This window comes from Tachysurus fulvidraco, chromosome 6, assembly GCF_022655615.1.
Source record: "Tachysurus fulvidraco isolate hzauxx_2018 chromosome 6, HZAU_PFXX_2.0, whole genome shotgun sequence".
NCBI lineage: Eukaryota > Metazoa > Chordata > Actinopteri > Siluriformes > Bagridae > Tachysurus > Tachysurus fulvidraco.
The window spans coordinates 15,745,182-15,768,541 of NC_062523.1; the positions used below are offsets into that span (position 1 = coordinate 15,745,182).

Below are 23,360 nucleotides of genomic sequence, written 5' to 3' on the forward strand. Positions count from 1 at the left end.
AATCCTTGTGCTCTGCACTTTACTGTCTCCTTGCTAAAGTAAGTTTGCCTTGTGGCCCTCTTAGCATGTGAAGAGAGCCATGGTCTAAAGCACTCTTCCTAATACACTCCGGTATTGAATGGACTTAATGTTTGTACTCAGGCTTCAGTGATGCTGAAACACTTTGGCCATTGGACGAGACCCAAGCAAACAGATCTACTGAGCGCAGACAGATGCACTGTGGCTGTGTGTCCCTGGAGAGGCTTGTCTTTAGAAGGTGTCTAGGTGAAAGGACTTGTTTGTGGCCTGAGCTCTTGCCAGGGGCAACATCTGCTGTGTGAATGGGAGCTTCAACTGTATCTGAATGTGCTTCATGGAGAGAGAGAACAATACAGCAATCTGTCAGGGTGGCTTTGTATTTACAGCCACTTTCTCTGCTGACACGTCGACTTCAGACATCATATAATACAAGCGTCTTGCAACTCAGAGGCCGAACAGACAGCTCTACTGTAGAATAGGATCTGTTTAACTTCTTGCCATCTGCTCTAAGCCTGTGAATTTATCTTGAATATAATCAAATCTATCTAGCATTTCATTTTATAAGTGCAAAGTAGTCTTCAACTATTTCCAGATATTTTTTTTATACTAATTTCAAGCTTTATATATATACATGTTTTTGGCAGATGATTTTTCTGTTATACATTTGTAGAAGGAAGCAGAATGATCTAAGGGTAGATTTAGAGATTTGAACGTTTGGCTGTATAACGGTTTGAATAAAATTTGATTAATAATAATAATCTCATAATAAAATAATTCGCCCAAGTTCAGTCTGCTTTGAAATGCAAGTATAGATGTTTAATTTTGCTCTCAGTCTTTAAGTTTAAGTTTAAGTTTGCTGCAGTCTTACAAATCAGACTATTGAAAATTGTGTGCTCTATTAATTAAAGGTGTATTCTAATCGTATAGTAAACTACCTCCACATCTGCAACATCTGCACTCCGGTAGCAGAGTCTGAACTGTCTTTGATTTTTTTTTTGTTTTTTTATAATTCAATCCTTTTTACTTTTCTGTGTTTAATTTCATAAAAGTGTTGCATTTAGTTTATTCAAATGTATGAGAGGTTTCTGAGTTAATCTATAATTTTTACTCTTAGGGATCTATAATTTTCATCCAATCATAACGAAATCCATTTGTCTTCTGGCCTTTTTTTTTAAAACTCAAATATCTTCATATTAATATGAGAGTAGTGCAAATTATGTTATGTATTGAGCTTATTTATGTAAGTAATAAACAGCCTTGTAGTATTAATTAATATGCTATAGAACATCTACTGTTTCCTGATACAAGTAAACTAGGATTTTTTATAAATATTTAAGGTTATTATATGTATGTTTAGGGGAAACAAGTCTTCCCAGGATGTGTTTGGAACAAGTAAACTTTATCCTGCTGATAAAACATCTGCTTTAAAAACCTTCCAAAGGCTTGACAGTGTCACATCGCAGAAATACAGCTGTAGAATGCTGGTAAAGTGCTGCAGTGAGATGATCTCACCTTTCTGTTCTGTTCCACATGTTCAGTTTGTTCCACACATTCAGCTAATCTCCAGGAGCGCTTAGTGCACATCATGTGATCAGCAGTTGAGAGACTCGGGGTTAATAAGTCACAAGACTTTATTAGTAATCCACTTTCTTTGTTAAGGCAGAGTTTCCGATTTAGCTCTAGCATTATGGCAAAGGTCAACTCCAGAGTCCAGGACAAGGACAGAGTACGTTTTGAGACAGAGTACGTTACTTTACCTTGGACTGTTCTGTAGATTATCCTGAACTATGTCTATGTCTGATATCTGCTAATATTGCTGCTTTGCGACAGTGCCCATTGTTAAAAGCTCGATACAGATCAAATTGAATTACATTCATATCTCCATAGCTTGACTGTAGCATCCCTGACTTCCTGTCCCAAAACATTGAGAAACAAAACGTTTGGTACTTGATAAGTTTACCCTTTTAGAAACTGTTGTAGAGTTAAATGACTAGGCTTATAAATATCTCTTCCATTCAATATCGTTACACAGGTAAGTGAACCGAAGCTGTGTGGGTCTGTCACAGCTTGTGTCCTTCCCTGAACGTCATTAAACACCCTTTAACAGGGCAACATCAGTGAGATTGGTGTCTTTCCTCACTGCTTAAATCAGTTCCAGATGCTTGTGTGTGTATTTAGTGAATTGTTGAGCTGGGTCCATAACTGAGCCTCACCTATTTTTGTTGTCGTATTCAACTGAAGCTTCAGTGAAAGTGAAAGCTGCTATAAAAATGGTGAGTGTGTGCAATAAAGGTCAGGCAGACACCAGTAATCAGATAGTGACACCCTCTGTCTTTGTCTTCAAGATCCCACTGCTCAGTGGTAGCCTAATCCTCTCAGCATGTGAAAAAATCATTTTAATCTCTTATGTTTAAAATGCTGTGCTTATCACTGGTTGTTTGTGAGGGAGATTTCTGGGAGCAGGTCTATCTGTTGAGACCTCAGTGCAGGAAGGACAGAGCTAATCATTTTTCTCTATCAAGTGATGGTGCTGTTGCAGAGCCATAGCATTCCAAGCTTCTCCACCACAAACGAAACTGGTCACAGCTTTATTTATCACAGCGCTTCTGATCTGGACTCGGTTTGAGGGCATCATCATATACTCCACATGACAAACAACTCAAGCAAACAGTAAGAAAAGACAAACAGTGGAGGATGTTATGATGAGAGCACAAATTTAAAGAACGCAACCGTGAACCAATCATGAGTAGGTGATAATGGTTGCTTACAGCAATGCTGTAAGCAATATTAATCTCCTTCTTTGTACTTTGTATACACACTAAAAGGTTTACATTTTGATCGATGTAATGCAGTTTTATGCAAATCTGGTGAAAAGAGAGTGTGCGTTCTGAATGTGGCTTCATTTGTCATCTCATACATTGGGTAGTTAAAAGAACAGAAAAATGTTCGAACTATTTTATTTAAAGTTGATTGAATCCTAACAACACCACACCACCCATGGCCAAGAGTCCAGAAAGCAATAGTGGCTGTTATAGTTGTTAATATTATAACCAAGGCTGTCAACTAGGGCAAACCTGTTTTTTGTACCACCCGAGAACACTAGACAATAATTATACAGAAAGCATCAAGTAAACTCTGGAAAACACGGTAAGAGTTTATTTTGGAGGACAAGTGCAAGTGAACGTTGGCAAGTGAGCCACACAGCAGTCAAAGCATAGCAGTTATTGTCATTAGATCAAATAAAACCTAGCAGTTTGCCACCTGAATGACTGAGTAGGTCTGTCAGTGACAGTAGCGCATTGTGTAGATGTCTTCATTATGCCCTCAGGGTGACTCTGTGCCAGGTTGTCAGTCTGCAGCCATCAGCCGTGGACAGATAGGGTGTAATCTGTGCTTGGGCTTACTCACAGTTAGTACTTCCACCTCACACAAAACATCCATCATGTCATAACAGGCCTCCCCTAATTACTAGGGATCTATGAAGGACTAATCAGGTAGAATATTTGTCAGTAAAAAACACTGCTGGAGGACATAATAAGTAATTACATTCAATAGGAGTGACTCCAGGATGTACTCAAAATCATCACACCGGAATTGTACTATATAGGCAAACCTATATAGTTTTTTTTTTGCATTTATTATAGCTGCTTGCTGAAGGGCCTATGGTCAGATGAGTGTGTAATCATTAAAAGGAATGTAGGCTTTAACAAAATCCTTACTACCGTGTCCATTTAGATGGAATAAACATATTTCTTTGACTTGAAAAGGATTCAGACAAGAGACACAAAGCTCCTAATTTTGTTTGTCCAAAGTTTGATCAGAAATAATTACATTCAGTCAGAATTTGGCTTTTCATTGTGCTTTTAAGTGCCATGATAAAACATCACTCATACTGGCAATGTTAGGTTCATAGTTCTAATATGTCTATTATTATAAATATTGTAAATATCTAATACGAATTACAGATCTACCATATGGCCAAAATCTAGACATTTCACCATCGTACCTGAATGTGCACCTTCCCTAAACTATTACTACAGACTAGAATTAGAATTTCCCTTCTCTGCAAATAAGAGGTCCAAACCTGTTCCAGCATGACAAAAGCTAGCTCCATGAAGACATAGTTTTGTGCTAAGGTTGTGTTGAAGAAGTTGGAGTTGAAGTGGCCCAAACCCTGAACTTAGCCCCACTGAACACCTTTGGGACAAACTGGAACACTAACTGACCCCAGAACTCTTCACCTACCAGCATTGCCTGACCTCACGAATGATTTGTTGTCTGAATGAACAAAATTCAGGCTTCAAAATCTAGTGAAAACTCTTCCCAGGAGAATGGAGGCAGCAAAGAGGAAAAAATCTGGAATGGGATGTTCATCAAACACACATGAGTGTGATGGGCAGATGTGCACAAACGTTTGGCCATGTAGTGAACATTGTTTTTTCTTTTCTTTCTTTCTTTCCCCCCCCAAATATCAACTTTTAAACAAACAAACAAACAAACAAACAAACAAACAAACAAACAAATAAATAAATAAATAAATAAATGGAGCTAGCAACAGTTTTAAAATATGATCCTTGGTTTTAAAGCATAATCTCATGAAAGTTGATTGATGTCACACAGACCTACTTGGTGTTAGATCTACAAGCAGTTGTCTGTAAAAAACTCCAAACAGTTCTGCCTACAGCTGATTCACCAACCTTAAAAAAAGAACCGTAAGTCTAGACGTCGTGGAAGGAGTTGCAGATATGGTGCTGTTTTAGGATTTGCCAATAAAGACACAAGTAATTAAGTTTTATGAGTAGGTGAATGAGTAGGTAAATTAAAGACAGATAGAGTGGCAGATAGAGAGCCATGAAAGCTGCAGGAATTGCAGAATGTACAAACCCGTTATAGCTCAAGTTTCATAGCTTTAACAAAGAGAGGGTTATCATTGCCCGTAGATGTGAATGGTACTAACAGATGCTACAGGTGGAATAGATATTTGACAAACCTTGATCTCATTGCGTTCTATTAAGGCTCTCGGTCACCGAGTGAAAGTGGCAGAAACCACACGTCACCATACTCAGAATGGAGTGTGGTGGAAAAATACAGCCAATATGATTAACTGTACAGTGGATAAAAGGATTAAACATTATAATGATATTCTTTATTTAGAATTTAGTCTGTTTTCATTTCTCCTCTTTGGAACTTAAGAAAAATGGCTTTATAGGAAATGGACAATTGATCTGTGGAAGAAAAAAAAAACAAGCTAATGGTCAATATACATCCTTTGCCTAATATTTGTCACAAAATGATAAATTGTCCAAATCCACATAAATAATGTGCTAAATCATGTGCTTTATCTTATGATCCTGCAGTGGGGGTTGAAGGGAGGATTACACAGTTTATCCTTAAACAGAGGAGGGACATCTGTGCACCCGCAGACATTCACCAGATTACAGAAATACACTGCACTAATTAGGGGATGAAACTAACTCAGCCAGCCAGGCTCGCACAGGATTGTGGGTAACTGGAGATAACTTTCCAGCCTAGGATTTGCCTGAATACCTCTCTCTTTGTCCTGACTGAGAAAACTTTACCATCACTGTAAAGTTGTATTTAAACGGTCTCTGTGTGCATGGTGATAGGCACAATTTAGAGATGGGACACGGGCCAAGAATGTTAGCAGACTGCATGTTCTAGTATTTAATTAACCGGACCCTTGTCATCTGTTATGTTTGCCTGGTGATTTTCTCATTTCACTGTCTGGCCAGCGGAGAGGAGGCTTTTCTTCAGCCGTGGGACAGACGGTGTCTGGCTGCTCGTCTCGCTTTCCACCCGCCTCAGGAAACACTAAGGAAATACAGTAATGTGAGAAAGTACAACTAAGAGTTTCACTAAGAGAGAGGGAAGGGAAATAGGAAAGATTACAGCAAAGAAGCAAAAGGAGCTAGAAATTGAGAGAAATCTGCAGCGACTATTTTTTGGAACCGAATTTTTACATTTTTTAATTCACGTTGCAGAAAGTCACTTTTAAGTCACTGTAGAATTACATGTTAATGTTAATTCTGTATAGCAACTTACTGAAACATTAACAAAGTTATGTAAGATGATGTGCTAGGTCAAAGTGTCTGTACCTCTCTTAGCCAGTGAATATACTCCAGCAAAAGCACCAGTCAGGGTAGTTCTGGAGGCAGCTCTGCCTCGGAGGCAGAGTCTGTATATAAACCTTTTATTGTTTTTTATGTGCACCTTTATGTGCATTGGTGCGATAACTATATTCATTAAGAAATGAATTCTTTTCTGTTATCAAAGCTAGTTAACAGTAGTGAAATGACTTTAAGAATTTAAGATATAACCAGCATAATTGTATCAGGGTGGACAAATCTGTAGATCAGGAACAAGCATTTTTTGTGTCCTATGGATTTATTTGGTTCCTAGCTGATTAGCAGAAACCTCACTGCTAGCGAATGCTTCTGAATCCCTCCCACCATTTGGTCCTCCACACACCTGCTGAAACATGATACTGGTTGTGTTTCTACACCAGTTTGCATAATGAGAATCAGTGTGCATGGATGAACAGGGTTTGTGGAAACATAGCCAATATCAAGCAAAAGAAAGGAAATAGAAAGTTCTCCCCAGTCACTGCCCAGTTAAACATGCCGCAAGAAAATAGACACTAACCAGACTCAGATATATTATCTTTTATCTGTAACGTGAGGACAAAACATCACCACGTAGTGCTGAACATTGCTTGCAAACACAATGTGTCACATTAGAAACTATGCTAGAAGTGGATAAAGATCATATTTCATTTCCCTTAGTCTGTATTAATCCACTTAGCCAGCAAACTAGCTCACCAAACATCACTATATTACATTAGCTACCAGGTTTTAAACTACTCTGTTCCCAGGCGACACCACAACATGAAACCCGGCAGCACACTTGAGCGTTTACTGCAGCCAGTTACTTCAGCCAACTAGTAAATGTGTTATCTCACCTAATATAATGTCATTATTATAGCTGTTTGGTCCGTGATGAGCATGAAGTCAAAATATTACTTTAACTCTGTGTTACATAAAAGTTGCGTAATATTAAAAAATTTCAGCGTGTTTTTTTTTAACATAACACTCAAATAGCCACGCTGAAATCTATGAAGAATGCCGAGGCCTTCCACTTTTTATTTTATTTATTTATTTATTTATTTATTTATTTATTTATTTATTTTTTATGAGAATTTACATGTAGGTATAAACGATAGGCTTTGTGACATGATGAAGCTTCTAACAAGATTTCTTTTTTTTTTTTTGTCTTTTCTTTCTTTTCTTTCTGTTTACATATTTTGTTACAATTGCAGACAGAACAGTTGTTTCAGCCCGAGCACACATCCATGCCTACACACAGTAGCTGTAGTATTCACACTCATTTGCTGGTCACCAATAGTGATATCAGCACTAAAGGGTTAGAGTTTTAGCGTTTGTGCTGTACTTTGCTTTTTATTTTGGCAGGCAAACATAACTAGATTAAACCAGCTTTATTTGAACATGTAGCAGAGCTTGCTTAGGAAAAAATTAGTGAGAAGTATGCGTGTTTGTTGGAACTTGTACAGAGTTATCATGCTGTATGTTAATGTTTCAGTAGGACAGTTGGTACTGAAACATTCAAAATTTTACACAGTGTGTTTCAGCTTGCTTCTAGATGATTATCTGTGAACATGACGCAACATGGATGCTGTAACGCCAAAGACCCCTATTCGACATAGAATTTACTCAGAATAAAAGCGGCTTGTGTGAACTACTTCAGAGTGACCTTTTTTTTTTTTAAAATTACCACGTATGTCCACCGTGTAGTTTTCTCTGGCTTGGATTTAGTGCTATATTGAACAGGAATGATATAATTTGTAGGCGGTGAGAGCTCAGGCAGGTCAGCGCTGACCACTACGAGCCAGTTAAAACACAGGTAATGCACAGTTGACAGATTGACGTGTTATTGTGAAAGAAAAGCCGGCCCCAAAATGCGCGTTGTGTTAAAACGTCCCATATTTCAGTTTGTATAATTTACATTCAGGTTGATTATTCACTCTGGTTTATAAAGTAAGCAAAGGTTTGTGTTATATAAGGACTTAGAAGCCCTCTCATTCGGTCCTTTTCATTTTCCCTTGCTTGTTTTTCCCTCTTTTTCTCTCTCTCACTACTTTTTCCTCCATCTGTGTCCTGAGTTCAAGGCAAGGTCAGAGGTTCTGCTTCTCTACTTTCCTTATAATTTGTGGTAATTGAAATACATTTCACTATTTCGGTTAAATACTGTACCCGGGATTAGATTTATGCTTAAGCATTGGACAGTTATCCTTCCCTTCTTCTGCAAACTACATTATGGATATTGATCTCCATCCCGATTTCCAAACATAACAAGTCTCCTGCACTGATTATTCCGTTATTAAGGCTTAACTTGAGGAGGTCTTTTAAGTAGATTTATGTGGATTAATGTGATAGTTCATGTCTCCGGCCTGTTTGTGGTTACTTATTTGTCCGAATGCTTTTCTCATTGGTTTTCTAACAAGGCATGATTTAATCTCATGTTACATATTGACCTACCGCTCACAGGTCTGGTGTGTGTTTGCGATTCTGTCTGCATCTGCTGGATTCACACACCTCCAGTCTCAGCAGAATCCCTGTGTCACGATTGGGATGTCTTTCAGACCATGTGGTTGCCATTGATTGATTGGCACGATTGATTGGCAATCGTGTTACCTCATCTGACACTGATTATCACCACCAAATAACTTCACTGTGGATTTACCAAATTCTGACAAATCACCTACCTGATGCTTGATGCTTTGCGTCTTCCAATTGAAGACTCAGCGAAGCTGAAAGGGTTAATTCATTTAATAAGCACTTCGATTTTTATTAACATTTCCATTTTTATTTCATGACTTAATGCTAGAACAAAACGCAGCCACATCCACGTATCCTTGAAGCTCCAGGCAGATTGTTGGTGGAGTTCGGCTCATCTGCTGCTGTTTAAATGCCATGTGGCGTTTTTCTCTCCAACCGAGCCCCTGTGAAGAGGCTGGAAAAGACAACATCCTGATCGCTTCTCTAGTTCTCCCATGCCCAGCCCTGCAGTGGAAAACAGTAGAGGTTTACAGCTGAAAACACATGAGAAATGGTGTTTTTTTTTCCCAAATAAAGAGACAATATTACAAAGTGCTTTGGGCAGTGGGCAGGGCATGAGCGATTAGACGCACTTTAAAGCAGAACCGATTACTGCTCTTGTTTTATGGTTTTGGTGTATATGTCAGATTGGGCGACTTGTGTGTCAGGGCAGGAGAGTTCAATCATTATTATTCATTTCATTCTTACACTCATGCTCTGAAGGGTGGGGCACAGAGAGAAAGAGTAAAAAGAGAGCTAGTATAACAGAGGTGGGGAGTGAAGCAGCATGAGAAAGGGGAAGTCTGAAAAAGAGTAGAGGATAAAAACGAAGGAAAGGCGCAGGAGGAGATTTGGAGACAAATGTTGATGTTGACTGCATTATTTCTGGGGAGTTCCATGGTGCAGATGTTTAAAAGTAGGCCAGAAGGGAAAAGGAGATTGTGTAAGAGCGGAAAAGGAAGGAGAGCTTGAGTTAATTTTTTCAGGTTTGGAACTAACATGTGTTGATGCTCGATTGTGAGAGTTTAAACTGTGAAAAACAATAATCACTACCAGGATGAACACAGCAATAGTAAATCTTGAAAATGTAAGTAAAATAAATAGTAGATAGCAAATTTTAATCTCATACAAATGATCATGGAAAAAAGTTGTAATAAAAAAACTGTAAAATCCTTCAAAAAAGATAATATATACCTTTATTCGTCACACAATAGGGAAATTTCTGTTTCAGCAGCAAAGAGTAAGAAAATGCAAATATATAAAAAGAATAGAGACATAATATAATATATAAGGACTAGTTACACTGAAAGACATATTGCACATAGGTAATATTGCACATTTTTCAAAATTTCTGTTTGTGGGACCCCAAAATAATAAAACAAAAAGGAAAGAAAGGTTGAATTTTTCAGGGTGTTATAATGTAATAACAGCAGTCATGCAGAACAAACCACGCTGTAACATTACTGCAGTCCAGTGGAAGTGCAGGAGGAAGTGAGCTGTATACATAAGAATCTGAGTTATTGTATAGTGCTGAGCTAAGCGTTGCACGCATACACACACACACACACGCACACACGCACACACACACACACACACACACACCTGTGGGCAAATGTGTGTGGAATTTAAAATGTAATAATTACATTTATTCTGAAGTGATGAGGGCAGAGATGAGAGGGATTTAATACTTGTACACTAGCAAGCGTGCAACAAATGTGGACTTGCACCGTCTAGAGTTTTAAGCTCTGGGTTGAAACTGACATAGAGAAGATATATACAGTTTACAGTACCAGTCCAATACCAGACGATGTTAACTCTGTCTAATGTTTTCGGGTCGTCCATCTGTCCCTCTGTCTGTCTGTTTAACATTCTTGTTAGCTCAGTATCTCAGAAACAAGTGCTTGAATGTTTGTAAGGTTTTGATGAAATGATCTTGTGACAAAGATAATTCGATTTTGGACTTGATCCAGTCAGGGTCATAGCAAGGCAAATGTCTTAAAATCTTTTGTATTTTTTATGTATATATTTATTTATTTATTTATTTTTTTGCCCCTAGGAAAATGATGTGCACTTGGAACAAAACAAAAAAAAAAGTGATGAATATGTTTTATTAATAAACAGTGAGGTCATTGATATGTTATTTTGTTGTAATTCATTATTATTGTTAACATTATTATTATACATTTGATATTCATTTAATATATTTTATAACATCTTAAGTACAGTATTTTTCGCACCATAAGGAGCACCGGATTATAAGGTGCAGTCTCAATTACAGGGTCTATTTCTGTACTTAACCCATGCTAAAACATACGGTCTACAAAAAAGGTAACAGAAGCAAAACAGTGAGTTTAGTTGAACTTTATACTACTGTTTAACAATACACACACATTATTTTTTAATCAATCTCCCACAAATCCATCAAAGTTCTTATCTAGTGTGTTTTCTTAACTGGGCGCAGTACATTTTCTTGCTTCCTCCACTTCCAAACCATAGATACATTGATGTTGAATCCTTTCAGCTGCTCTATTCCCATTTACAACCGTGTAACTGATAGCCTGTAGTTTGAATTGTGCCTCGTAAGCATCTGATTTTTATTGCCGGATGGCAAACCAACTTAAGGTGCATTTACCGCCACCTACTGGACTGGAGTGTGGAGCGCATAATGGTTACGAAGAAACAAATGTTGTTTTGCAACATACCGGTAGTTATACCTACCGGAGGTGTGGCGGAGGTAAGCGTACGTACTGTACGTATTACGTAATGTCCTCTGATTGGTTTATCGCTGCCAGCGTACGTAGTGTATGTATTACCTCCCTGTGTCAGTGGGAAATGGTCCGACAGTCAATCAAGCGGAGCGTTTACCAATGTCACACAACAACATTTTTACAGATTTTTGGAACTCGGTGCACACATAATGCGCACCGGATTATTAGGCGCACGGCCGATTTTTGAGAAAATTTAAGGCTCTTAGGTGCGCCTTGTAGTGCGGAAAATACTGTAATAAAGTGTACAGTATTGGTTCAAGGATTACAATAGGGCCAAATCTCTGCACTGTATCATTATCACTTGCTATGAATGCAGTTATTACATAATTATCATTTCAGACAGCTCAAATATTTCACCCCACATGTTTCCTTTACCCCGTGTCACTCTGCAATGTCTTAATAAAGCAATGAATTTCTGTGATGACTTAATTTAGTTCATACGTATTACAATGCCTCTTGATATTCTGAAATTCTGCACACATTTTTCTCATTGTTTTTGTTGTGTTTTCCTAGAATTCTATGAATTTGCCTCCAGACAAAGCCCGGTTACTGCGTCAGTATGACAACGAGAAGAAGTGGGAGCTCATCTGCGATCAGGTGAGCCGTTCGATTCCAATCCTCTCTCGACTCTAATGCTCCTCTAAGCCTCTGTTTAACCTTAGCTGGAGGCCTCCAGTCAAAGCCACATACTTTTTCATACTGTTTTTTTCTCTCTCAAATCACCAGGTTGCTTCAAGTTATTTCAGGCATTTTATTAACATTTGCATGATTGAGTGCTGATGTTTTGTAGCCTCACTCTGTTAACTCTCTAATGCTTGGCATGGACATGTTATTGAATTAAGAACATTTCCACAAGTCTGATTTAATGCTTTTGTGAGTGACAGTGCAACCGAACTCAGACCACCTCTTACAAATAGTCACAGGTTTGGGACCTTGGTGAGAATAAACTGCCAGTGTGAAAGCCCTCTCAGTCAGTCAGATGACTAGATGTCTGGATTGTGCACCACCTCTTTTGTGATTGGTTTTGGAAAAACATGTCTGCAAAAATAAATGGAAAAGAAAATATAGTGTAAATTAACATTAACACCAGTGCTATGTGTTAGGCTTTGGTGTGTTAGGACCTTGGTTTGAGGTTTCCTGGGGATTGTCCTTTTTCCTGTTATTGTGCATGGAACACCAGTGTTATCTGTGAAGTGTCCTTACCAAGGTTCCAGTTCTCAGAAGAGTACGACGTACATACTTTTAAAACTATTAGCAGACAAATCATCTCTGGTTTCCGTAATGTTTGCAATTGAAGAACCTATTCTTGGTTGTTTCTGTCAATACAAATGAAAACATAAAACAACCCAAAAACAAACCATACAAATTCAGTATACCGTCTCACGACCACCCAAACGCTACTATTCAATGTATGTGCTATTGATGTGGGAATTACATTATGTATTATTTGTTTAATTCCAGTCATTCATTAGGAATAGCATTAGTAATAACACTAATGCAGAAACACAGCAACTAAAGAACTCTTACTACAACCAAACATAGCAGCTAGATCATGCTTTTAGGCTTATTCAATGATATTATCAGGGGTTTCACACTGGCAGATTCTTTGGAACCTAGAGCACAGTTTGCAGGAAAAATTAGTTATGTGAAAGCTGTTATGTTGACTCAGAAACACAGCGTGGTATTTGAACCCAAGCTGAACCTGATACTACTATTAGGAGGTGGTGTGAGTTCAGTGGCACTGGAGCCGTGCTGTGATTCCTGTAAATGGGACTGATATTCAGGTCCGCACTTGTTCAGGAATCAAAGTAAACAGTTCATATGTTGTAGATGATGTCGTCATCATTTGATTCCTTGATATGCGTGTAATATGAGTATCAGCGGACCTTTATGGGACAGAAGAGTTGAGGTGTCAGTATAATGATTTAAAAAAAAAATCAGGTTGCGTTTTGTGTTCTCTGTATACATTTGTGATGAGATGATGTAAGATGAACACAAATACATTGGGGCTCAGGAGAATCAAGTGAGTATGAAACCAGACCAATGGAACAGTCCTACTTGGATTCAGTGTGACCTCCTCTATCAACATAAACGCCACACCGAACCTGAACAAAGAAAAGTTTTGTATGATGTATAATTGCAGTATGTTGTATGTGATAAAACATTATTATAACATTATTATACATGCTACTGGTTCTACAAGTCACATCAGGTGATGAGTTGTGTAGCTCAGGGATTTGTCACTAGCGCTCTGCTCTTCCATACCACTTTGTTCACAATCAGTCAAACAATGATGTTTAATTGTATTACACTGTATGTGCTAAACTTACAGCACAATTTTGTCATAATGAGGATCACATGCTGATAGTTTCTACATTTTTTTTTTTTACATGTAACCATGACTTTTTTTCTATTAGGAAAGATTTCAAGTGAAAAACCCTCCTCACACATACATCCAGAAATTGAAGAGTTATCTGGACCCAGCAGTCACCAGGAAGGTCAGTTGTGATTTGCTGCATTGCTGCAACACGTCTCACGCGCTCAACATTGCTGCTACAACATTTCACTGCTGTCATTTAAAAAAAATTTATTAAAAAACCCAGACCCCAGAGTAGCTCCAGGATTTTTTTCAGTTACAAGGTAAACATTCGGTAAAGTGAGTGTTTTATTATTATTATTATTATTATTATTATTATTATTATTATTATTATTGTAGTTCAGGATAACTGTTTATTTCTGATGGACAGAGTGTATACTGGGTGGAAAGTTTTCTCCTTTAAGGAGTTTCCTGGATTTGCCAGTACAAGGTGACAGGAGCACAGATGACTGATAACAGGAGAGACAAGAGAATGATGAATGAATGAAGATGGAGGTACTTAGGACCTAGAAGATAGAACAAGGCATACAAAGCAGTATGAACCAGAGTGAATTGATGAGATTAGAGTTAAATGAAGAGTTTGTTTCCTACATGAAATGACGCTGAGTAGAATATATCAAAAAAGGGTCAGTCAGCAGAGCTGTTCACATTTAACACAGTTATGACTACAGGAGTTAGTCCAGTCATTTATCTAACGCACTACATCTACTGCGATATGCTCTGCCGACTGTGCCTGACATGGTAAGGTGAAAATTCCATTCAGTAAAAAAAAGATTTTTTTTATCTTTGAGTGTGGAAGGGAAATCAAAATCAGGCAATAGTGCATGTGAGGGTGTGAGAAAACACCCAGCCATCATACACAACTCCCCTGCATGGTATTGCGCACTCTTATCTGCCTGCCCTTCCGAGAACAGAAGAAACAGAAAGTACAGTTAAAAGGAGAGCAAAAGAGGAGAAGGGCACAAGAGCTGTAAGCAAATAGGAAAACAGGAGAGTTAGGAGAGAAAATAGTTGTGAGAGACATTGGGGCCCAGTAACACTGTTAGGGACAGAATTGGTAGAGATAAAAGGCGGTGAGGGGCAGACAGTGAAAAGAAGGCGGTTCAGAGAGAGAGAGAGAGAGAGTTAGAGAGTTATGGTTTTACATCCTGGCTTGCCCCAATTTTTTTTTTTTTTTTTTTTTTTTTTTTTTTAACACAACAATCGCTACTTTGTGCGGTGGTGAGTTTGGAGAGCTGCAGCGGACTTCTCTCATTTTTACATAGAACACATTCCACATGCACTTCTTGGCCAATCAGCTAGCAGCAGGAAGACGGCCATTGCATAAGGTCCTGAAGAATGTCTGAGCCATAGATTTGTTTCTAGTTTCAAGGATGACCCCTCTGGGAGAACACCCCACCCCCTTCCTCCCTCTCTCTCTCTCTCTCTCTCTCTCTCTCTCTCTCTCTCTCTGTCTCTCTCTCTCTCTCTCTCTCTCTCTCTCTCTCTCTCTCTCTCTCGCTCGCTTTCTCTCTCGCTCTCTCTCTCTCTCTTCCTCACACAGCTGGGAATGCTTAGTGAAGAGTGAGGAGTCTGTAATGCTTAAAGGGGTAGATGCTTTTTAAATATAAAAATGTATATCATGTAATAGTATTATATTACGTATTGTGTTATACTGTATTATAATTCTAATTATGTATGGTCTTCACTATGAGATGGATGAGGATGAGGATGATGATCCTGAAGCAAAAGACTTTTAGTCAGTTTCATTGACTCAGTAAATGAATAAATATGCCTAATATGCCAACATAAGCTACAAGCAAACAGACATATGAACGCCAAGCTTGTCTTATAACACAGAATTTAGATTTGGGTGTTTTAACAAAGCCTGCTAATATGTAGCAGATTGAGGATAAACCCTTAGCTAATAAATACAAAGTCCTCCTTTTGGTAAAATACCTTCAAAAGCAAACACAGCCATGTCTCTGTGTACCTGCGTAACATGCCAAAGCATTATGTGGACACACATGCTCACACACACACACGTAACGGCCCTTGAAACAACCCAGCGTTCATCTCCACATGTGTCAGAGCACACAGGGAGCCGTCATGAAGCACATGCTTTATTATTTTTTGCCTCAGCCTCTGTTCTTTTGGTTTGCTAGTTTACTATCACTCTCTACCTATAGCTGTCTTTTCTATTCACAACCCCTTTGTCTCGTTCTGTTTATTTTATTAAAATCGCTACTCTCTTGTGGTTAAAGGAGGCTCTCCCACCTGCTGTAGCATTTCTGACATCAGTAATAGACCTCTGATGAATCAGGGATTGATTATTTATGTCCAGCCTGTTAGTTTCTAGTCCCTACACAATTATTGCACATCTTCCAAATGGCTTTTGTTTGTGTGGGTGTGTGTGTGTGCATGTTTGTGTGTGTGGGTGTGTGTGTGTGTGTGTTTGTGTGTGTGTCCCTGGCTTCAGCTCAGCTTTTTGTCTGTAGATGAACACCAGTCTTCCCCTCCCCTGTCTGCTCTGCTGCGTTGGGCGGTTTGTTCACATGCATTTCACCTGACACGAGATTGGGTCATGGGGCTCGCACACAGGGGCTGTATCCTTGGAAACAGCATGCAGGACAAGAATGGGTCCACAGTTTAGCTTCAGCACAGAGAGGCTTACACGTGAAATGAGCTCCCACTTTAATGAGATGATATGATTACTCAAGGCATAGGAGTCACCTCTGAACCGAAACAGCAAACTTCATGACTGTGTGTTCAACCAAGTGTTCACTAATCAGCATTGTTTTTTTGTAACCAGATGAGTATCAGTGTATCTAATGAGTATCAGAGCTTGTTTTTATTACGTAACATGTGCGTAATGATTTACAGTATATTTTTTATATCACTGCATGTTTCTTGTTCTTTACATTAGACAGAGTAAGCTCAGTGTTCAGGAAGTTAACTGTTGGTGACATTCTACTGATTCAGCAACACAGAGGAAGTTTGCATCCTTGTATACCCTTCTTCATATTCATACATTCTCATGTTTATTCCTTTTATCCAGAAATTCCGGCGGAGAGTTCAAGAATCAACTCAGGTGCTGAGAGAACTAGAAATTTCATTAAGGACTAATCACATCGGGTGAGCGATAAAGACTCTGTGTGTGTGTGTGTGTGTGTGTGTGTGTGTGTGTGTGTGTGTGTGTGTGTGTGTGTGTGTGTGTGTGTGTCTGTCTTTATATTTAAGTAGAAAATAAATAGTTATTAATAAGCATAAATAACTTGTGTTCTGAATAAACATACAAGTCATTACCTTTATATACATTTATATGCAACACACATTCGGTTAGTTTTGCCTGGAGTAAAGGCTGCTACAGACATAACTCAGGAAAACACAAACTTGTGTACAGTATATGCAGACATAATGAAAAGCTCATTTACAGTCACCAGTCCTCAGGTTGCTGTTCTTGTGGCAGAGAGATCACTGATAAGGAGGTGACTGTTACAACAGGTTTACAACCATGCTGGGATCTGCAGCAGATGGAAATGGAAAAGCTGACAGATATTTGTGAGGTCACAGCTGCGGAAAAGCAGGATGTCCTGCTGTTCCTGCTGTTTCAACTGTCCATACAGTGAAATGTACAAGATTTCACATACAAGAGAGGCAGCTATACCATACAAAATGAACCAAATACACGGCCCACTCCATATAAACACACAAAGCTCCAGCACAGTGCATTGCTTACTGTTACTACAAGTGGCATTAGTCGCCAACCGTATGCTGCTAAAATGGATTATATGACTAATCTGTCTTATCTGTATAAGATAATAGAGCATTAACATTTGTTAGTCACATGAGGACAGACACGACAAACAAAGCACCTCAATAAGGCTGTTTTGAAAATGCAACCTATATGCTTCAGCTCTCGGGGAAGGGATTTAAGACTCCTGACAAGGATTAGTTAAAAAACAAATCTAATTTAAGCGTTAAACTATGTAGAAATTACTCTCGAGAAGTGTTTAGGCACAACTAAGTTACCAAAGAATATAACATATAACACATATAGACACGCAGTGTGGCAGTGTGAAAAGAATCTTTCTGAGTGAAAGCTAAGCACACACATAGTGAAGAGAACCAGTTAAAGTGGCTTTTTGATCACTAAGCTTCTGTTTGTGTGTGTGTGTTGTGTGTGTGTGTGTGTGTGTGTGTGTGTGTGTTGAGGGAGTACATGTATCATTGCCATTGCTTTTGAAGTGCAAAATATTCATCATTCTTGCCAGAGAATAATGAGAGGAAACACTTTATATTCTGTTAAAGGAAAAAAGCTATCTTCAAATCTTTCCTGTCTCTTCACATGCTCCTGTTTGAGACATACTTTATCATTTGCAGATTTTTATGATTTTCATGGCTTTTTGACATTTCTGAAAATACATTTTCAAAGCCCTCGTTGGTTTTTCCCCTTACGTCCGTCTGCCTGTGTTTTTGTGTAGCTGGGTGCGTGAGTTTCTAAACGAGGAGAATAAGGGTCTGGACGTGTTGGTGGAGTATCTCTCTTTTGCACAGTATGCTGTCACGTAAGTCACCCATGCTTATACACAACCCACAATGAGCACAATGGATCTTTTCTCCCTAACCATAGATGTAGTCACATTCACATTGCCACATATGCTGTGGTACACTGACTCATCACTCTCACTCTCTCTGACTGGCCCGGGAATTAGCTTGTGTAATTTACACTGTTCATTCAGTCCATTCATACAGACAGACATAGTCACAAGGTTGTACTGTAGAGATTGTATTACGTTCCATCCCAGGGAGTGACCAAATCTGCTTTATTGGAATGTGTGTTCATACTTTCTGTTCATGTATTAATTATTATCCATCCCTTTTTCATGAAGATAAAAATAAAGGAAATCAAAGTGCATGTCCTGAACTGGATATTTCATTTTAGTGCAGTTTTATAGTAATATAGGACACCATTTGGGATTTGAACTAAGTGTGTACTGGAGGGGTGTATAAACATAAAAAACCCACATATGTACATGCATTTGGAACACTGTACGACAATGTGTACAGATTTGATGGTGACAGTTTTGAGAACGGCACAGACAACGCGATGGACAAGTCGAAATCCTGGAGTCGCTCTATCGAAGATCTCCACACAGGGAGCAATCTACCGTCTCCGATTCCAGGAAGCATCAGCAGAGCTGGGAGACACTCTACGTTAAGGTTTGTTCAACAAAATGAATGAATTTCCATAGGCGCTAATTTTCCTACATGTGTAACAGCAATCAAATCACACTGGCCGCAGTCTCTCGCGCTCACGTGTATCACACTTTAGCGAGTGTGCATGGACTTCGTCATAAGACACTAAATACTGCTGTAATTTCCAACTGCTGCAAAGTTTATATTAAAGTGCTCAATCAAATACTTTATTATTTTTTTGGGATTTAATAACACACAAACATTTTACTCTACTTTTGTTATTCTATGCCTAATAATAAGCAAATTTTAAAAAAAAGTCCAATTTGTTATATGAAGTATATCTTCAGAGCAGGGCAGATTGTGGTGTCTGTTTAATATAACAAGTGGAGAGTGAAAAAAAAGAAGCTGATGAAGGAACCGCTGTTTATAGCTGCTATAACAGGAACAAACTTGTTTCATGGAAGTTTCACAACATGAAGTTTAACCATAAATGATTCAAACCAAATGTTTTAGTTATCAGAAGTTTAAAAAAAGAATTCATTGTAGCCAAATTGCGGTCACAGAGGAATAAAAAGCTTATGGACGTGCTTCTGTTGGAAAATAATCAGCTTCGGTGATTTAGTAAGATAAGTGCAACAAAATGTTTGTGTTGTGTATCTTGTGTATCGTTTGTGTACCTCGCTGTTTTCTGCCTCTTCACTTGACAGGCAGCTGAGAGGTCTCTGCCATTCCTCCACAGATCCCCTAAACCTTAGTGAAGTTTGTTTTGACTCTAAGAAGTAAAACCAGGCATAAGCTATGCTACTGACTTTGATCTGCCTGAGCTGTAGTGCGTAAGATGAATTTCTTGCTGTCATAGCGCAAACTTGTCAAAACAAGTCGACATGGCATGAGGTATAAACTCAAACTCAAACTATGAATAATAGCTTTACAAAATCAGAGAACATCATCAGACTTCCATTAACGAATTACAATTAGACGCCACACTGTTCTCTCTAGACGCACACGTACTTGTGGGAGTGTAGCTGCTGTTTTGAAAAGAGGAGCAAACACAACTTACTACAGTCTTGACCATCATAATGAGAATGAGTTCTGTCTTACCAGATTTTTGAAGGATGTTCTGATTTCTTCTTGGCTTCTATGTAACATTCCAGTTTTGTCATGTAGGAGAGGGATGTGGTAGCCTGGTGGTTAAGGTGTTGGACTACTCGGTAGGTCATGAGTTTGAATCCCAGGTCCTCCAAGCTGCCGCTGCTGGGCCCTTGGGCAAAGCCCTTTCACAAAAACTCTTTCTTTAAAAACAAACAAACAAACAAACAAAACAAAAAAACAGTGAAGGTTGCAGCTTGTTAGAGGCTGATTTATTTTTTTTTTTAGCTAACTTTAACTTGGCTAATGCAAGTTATAAATAGTAAGTGGCCAAGAGTATGATAATGCAAATTGGGATTTTTGGTAATAGAAAACCCTCCCATGTCTGGCAGGATGTGGGGTTGTTTCCAAATTGCACTTGTGTATTCAGAACCAAGTGTCCACATGTAATTTGTTATTCTACAAATGATTAGTAATGATTTAAAATAACATCACCCTGGATACAGATATAATGAAAGTAATAATCATTTAGGGAAACACTTTTGATGAAGACAATGGCATGTTCATGTTTTGGATTTACACGATAGATCCTGAGGAACGAGAACATTGTAGCTTAGTGATTAGTTTGCCTCTGGGATTAGGGGTTTGATTCCCTTCTCCACCCTGTGTGTGTGGAGTTTGCATGTTCTCCCCGAGCTTCAGGGGTTTCCTCCAGATCCTTCCTTATTTCTATAGACTCCAGGCCCCCTGACCTTGAGTAGGATCAGCACTACATTGAAGAACACTCAGGCTCATGTGCATGTGCCAGACTGTGTCTCACTTTTACTGTCTCAGTGCTTTGAGGAAGGCGCTTTGGAAACATTTCTCTGCAAGCATGTGCCTTGTGACAAGACAGAAATAACTTGCGTGTGTTTTTATATATATCCCTTTATATGTCATGGATCGGAATATCTGACAGTTTTCAACTTGTTGCGAAATTTTCTGGTCCCCATGGAAAAACTGCTTTTATTATTATTATTATTATTATTATTATTATTTTTATTATGTATTGATTCATTTTAGGAATCTATAACAGACATACGATTTTCTTTCACTTACTGCTGTTGTTTTATATGTATTTAACTTGAATTATCTGTACAAATATTTATGTAAGAATAGTAAGACAAAAGTATTTACTGAACAGTCAAGTCAAGTCAAGAAGCTTTTATTGTCATTTCAACCATATATAGCTGACAAAATACACCATGAAATGGAGCAATGTTTCTTTTGGACCGTGGTGCTACATAAAAGGACGTAAAGCTACATAAAACAACACAGCGATAAGGACTTAAGTCCTAGCCACATAAAGTGCAACGTGTGCAACCTTGTGCAACAGTGCAGTACAAAAGACAGTGTAAACACAGTGCAAATACAAAACCCTACAAGACATATACACAAAATACAGGAATTAGCGCTGACCAGTGTGCATACTGTATATTATAAACTATATTGTACAACCAGAGCAATGTAAACATATTCAAACTTTTGTAGCAGCAGTTAATATGCAGTTAATTATGAATTAAGTCTGAATGGATGTGTGTGAAGGTTCAGTTTGTACGTTTAACAAAAACGTATGTGTGTGCATGTGTTTTTTCTTTTTTTTTGGTTTAACAATTGTTTGTGTGCCTCTGTATTGCACATAAAAGGCTTGGGCTTATTCTGCTTTGATAAAGCGCCACAGACGTCTGCCTTGCATGTCAATGATGCAGCCATTGTGCACAGCGCAAGTGATATGTGTGTGAAGCTGCTCGAGTTAAGACAATACCCTCTACACAGCGGAGGCACCACTGTTTGTTGACTACTGCATTTAATGTCCTCGCTGTAATTTAAGTTATGGCCGTCTCCAGAGCATAATAAACATTATATTTTACTTTAAATTCCACTGCTGTCGCCGTAGCAACATTTGTCAGTCAGATACCATTCAGTGCTTTAGTGTTAAATTGCAATATCACTCTGGTTTTCTCTGAGCCCGTTTCTTCTTGACACTTCAACAGTTTTGTCCTGAAAAGTGTTTTTTCAAATTGCTTCTGATTTGTTAGTGGTGAAGCGCTTCATTCTTTCAGTGTTTTATGGAACTTTTTTCTCCACCCTTCACTCTCTTCTCAGATGTAATACATTGCCCAGCAGAAGAACGTTGAAGAATTCTAGACTGCTGTGTAAGAAAGACGACGTTCACGTCTGCATCATGTGCCTACGAGCCATCATGAACTATCAGGTGAACTACACCATACTGTACACAGTAATACATATTATATGCTGACAAATGCTTTGTTTTCCCTTGTTTACACTTTGACAGGTCATTTTTCAATTTTTTAGTTTGGATGTTTAATTCAGTTTAAGGCATCCTTCTGTGCTCATTAATGCATCACTCGCTTTTATTTCTTTCTTTGTTTTTGTTGTTAGTATGGCTTCAACATGGTTATGTCCCACCCTCATGCTGTGAATGAAATTGCACTAAGTCTGAACAACAAGAACCCCAGGTAAAGCATTGTAAATGGTGTGTGGTTGTGTGTGTGTCTGTGCTGGAGGGAGAAAAGGAGAAAGTGTTTTAGAGAGGGAGATTGAAAACACCTGCTTTGTAATGGAGTTTTCTCAGCATGTGCCATGCTCTCATTCAGGCAGGTTGCTAGTCCTCTGACAGAGTCATAAATACTGGCAGCTGCAACAGGACAGTCTCCTAATCTGTGTATGTGGGTGTGCCCAGTTTTGCATGTGCATAGCTCCCTGACTTGTTTTGTCTCAGTGCACTTCACATTGCTACCACAATAGTAGTCATGCCAATCTGAAACCCCTTTTGTGTTGTTTAATGGGATATAATTTCAGTCATCAACATGAAACAGTGATATACAGCACTGATATCTTATCCTGTGTGTGTGTGTGTGTGTGTGTGTGTGTGTGTGTGTGTGTGTGTGTGTGTGTGTGTGTGTGTGTGTGTGTGTGTGTGTGTGTGTGTGTGTGTGTGTTTTCATGTTTTCTAGGACAAAAGCGCTAGTACTGGAGCTACTGGCTGCAGTGTGTCTGGTCCGAGGGGGGCATGAGATCATTCTCGCTGCTTTTGATAACTTTAAAGAGGTACAGAGCTGCACTTTTCCCAAATCATCATTATTTTTCACATTACTATAAAAAGTCCTGTCATTCTTTGCGATATTTTATTTAGAACTTTTCTTTCTCTTCATTCCAAAAAAAGTGGTGGAAACCCTTTCGCTGTTTATTTTAGTGTCACACCCGTCCTTGCAACAGCAAATTTATACACTAGGT

At 38.6% G+C, this 23,360-nt stretch overlaps 1 protein-coding gene across 8 annotated transcripts in view; it reads left to right on the forward strand.

Moving 5' to 3' along the window:
* fmnl2a (formin-like 2a) overlaps window positions 1–23,360 on the forward strand; it is a 46,116-nt gene that overhangs the window by 8,042 nt on the left and 14,714 nt on the right. For 4 of the 8 annotated variants that reach the window (XM_027164186.2, XM_027164185.2, XM_027164187.2 and 1 more), the window contains exons 2-10: window positions 11,933–12,016; window positions 13,837–13,917; window positions 16,255–16,320; window positions 16,834–16,910; window positions 18,260–18,343; window positions 18,846–18,998; window positions 22,209–22,317; window positions 22,506–22,582; window positions 23,081–23,174. In XM_027164186.2, coding sequence (XP_027019987.2) covers window positions 11,933–12,016; window positions 13,837–13,917; window positions 16,255–16,320; window positions 16,834–16,910; window positions 18,260–18,343; window positions 18,846–18,998; window positions 22,209–22,317; window positions 22,506–22,582; window positions 23,081–23,174 — 825 coding nt within the window. Of the gene's footprint in view, window positions 1–11,932; window positions 12,017–13,836; window positions 13,918–14,268; window positions 14,292–16,254; window positions 16,321–16,833; window positions 16,911–18,259; window positions 18,344–18,845; window positions 18,999–22,208; window positions 22,318–22,505; window positions 22,583–23,080; window positions 23,175–23,360 lie in introns of those variants that run through there. The other 4 variants (XM_027164188.2, XM_027164190.2, XM_027164189.2 and 1 more) reach the window with 2 other exon arrangements.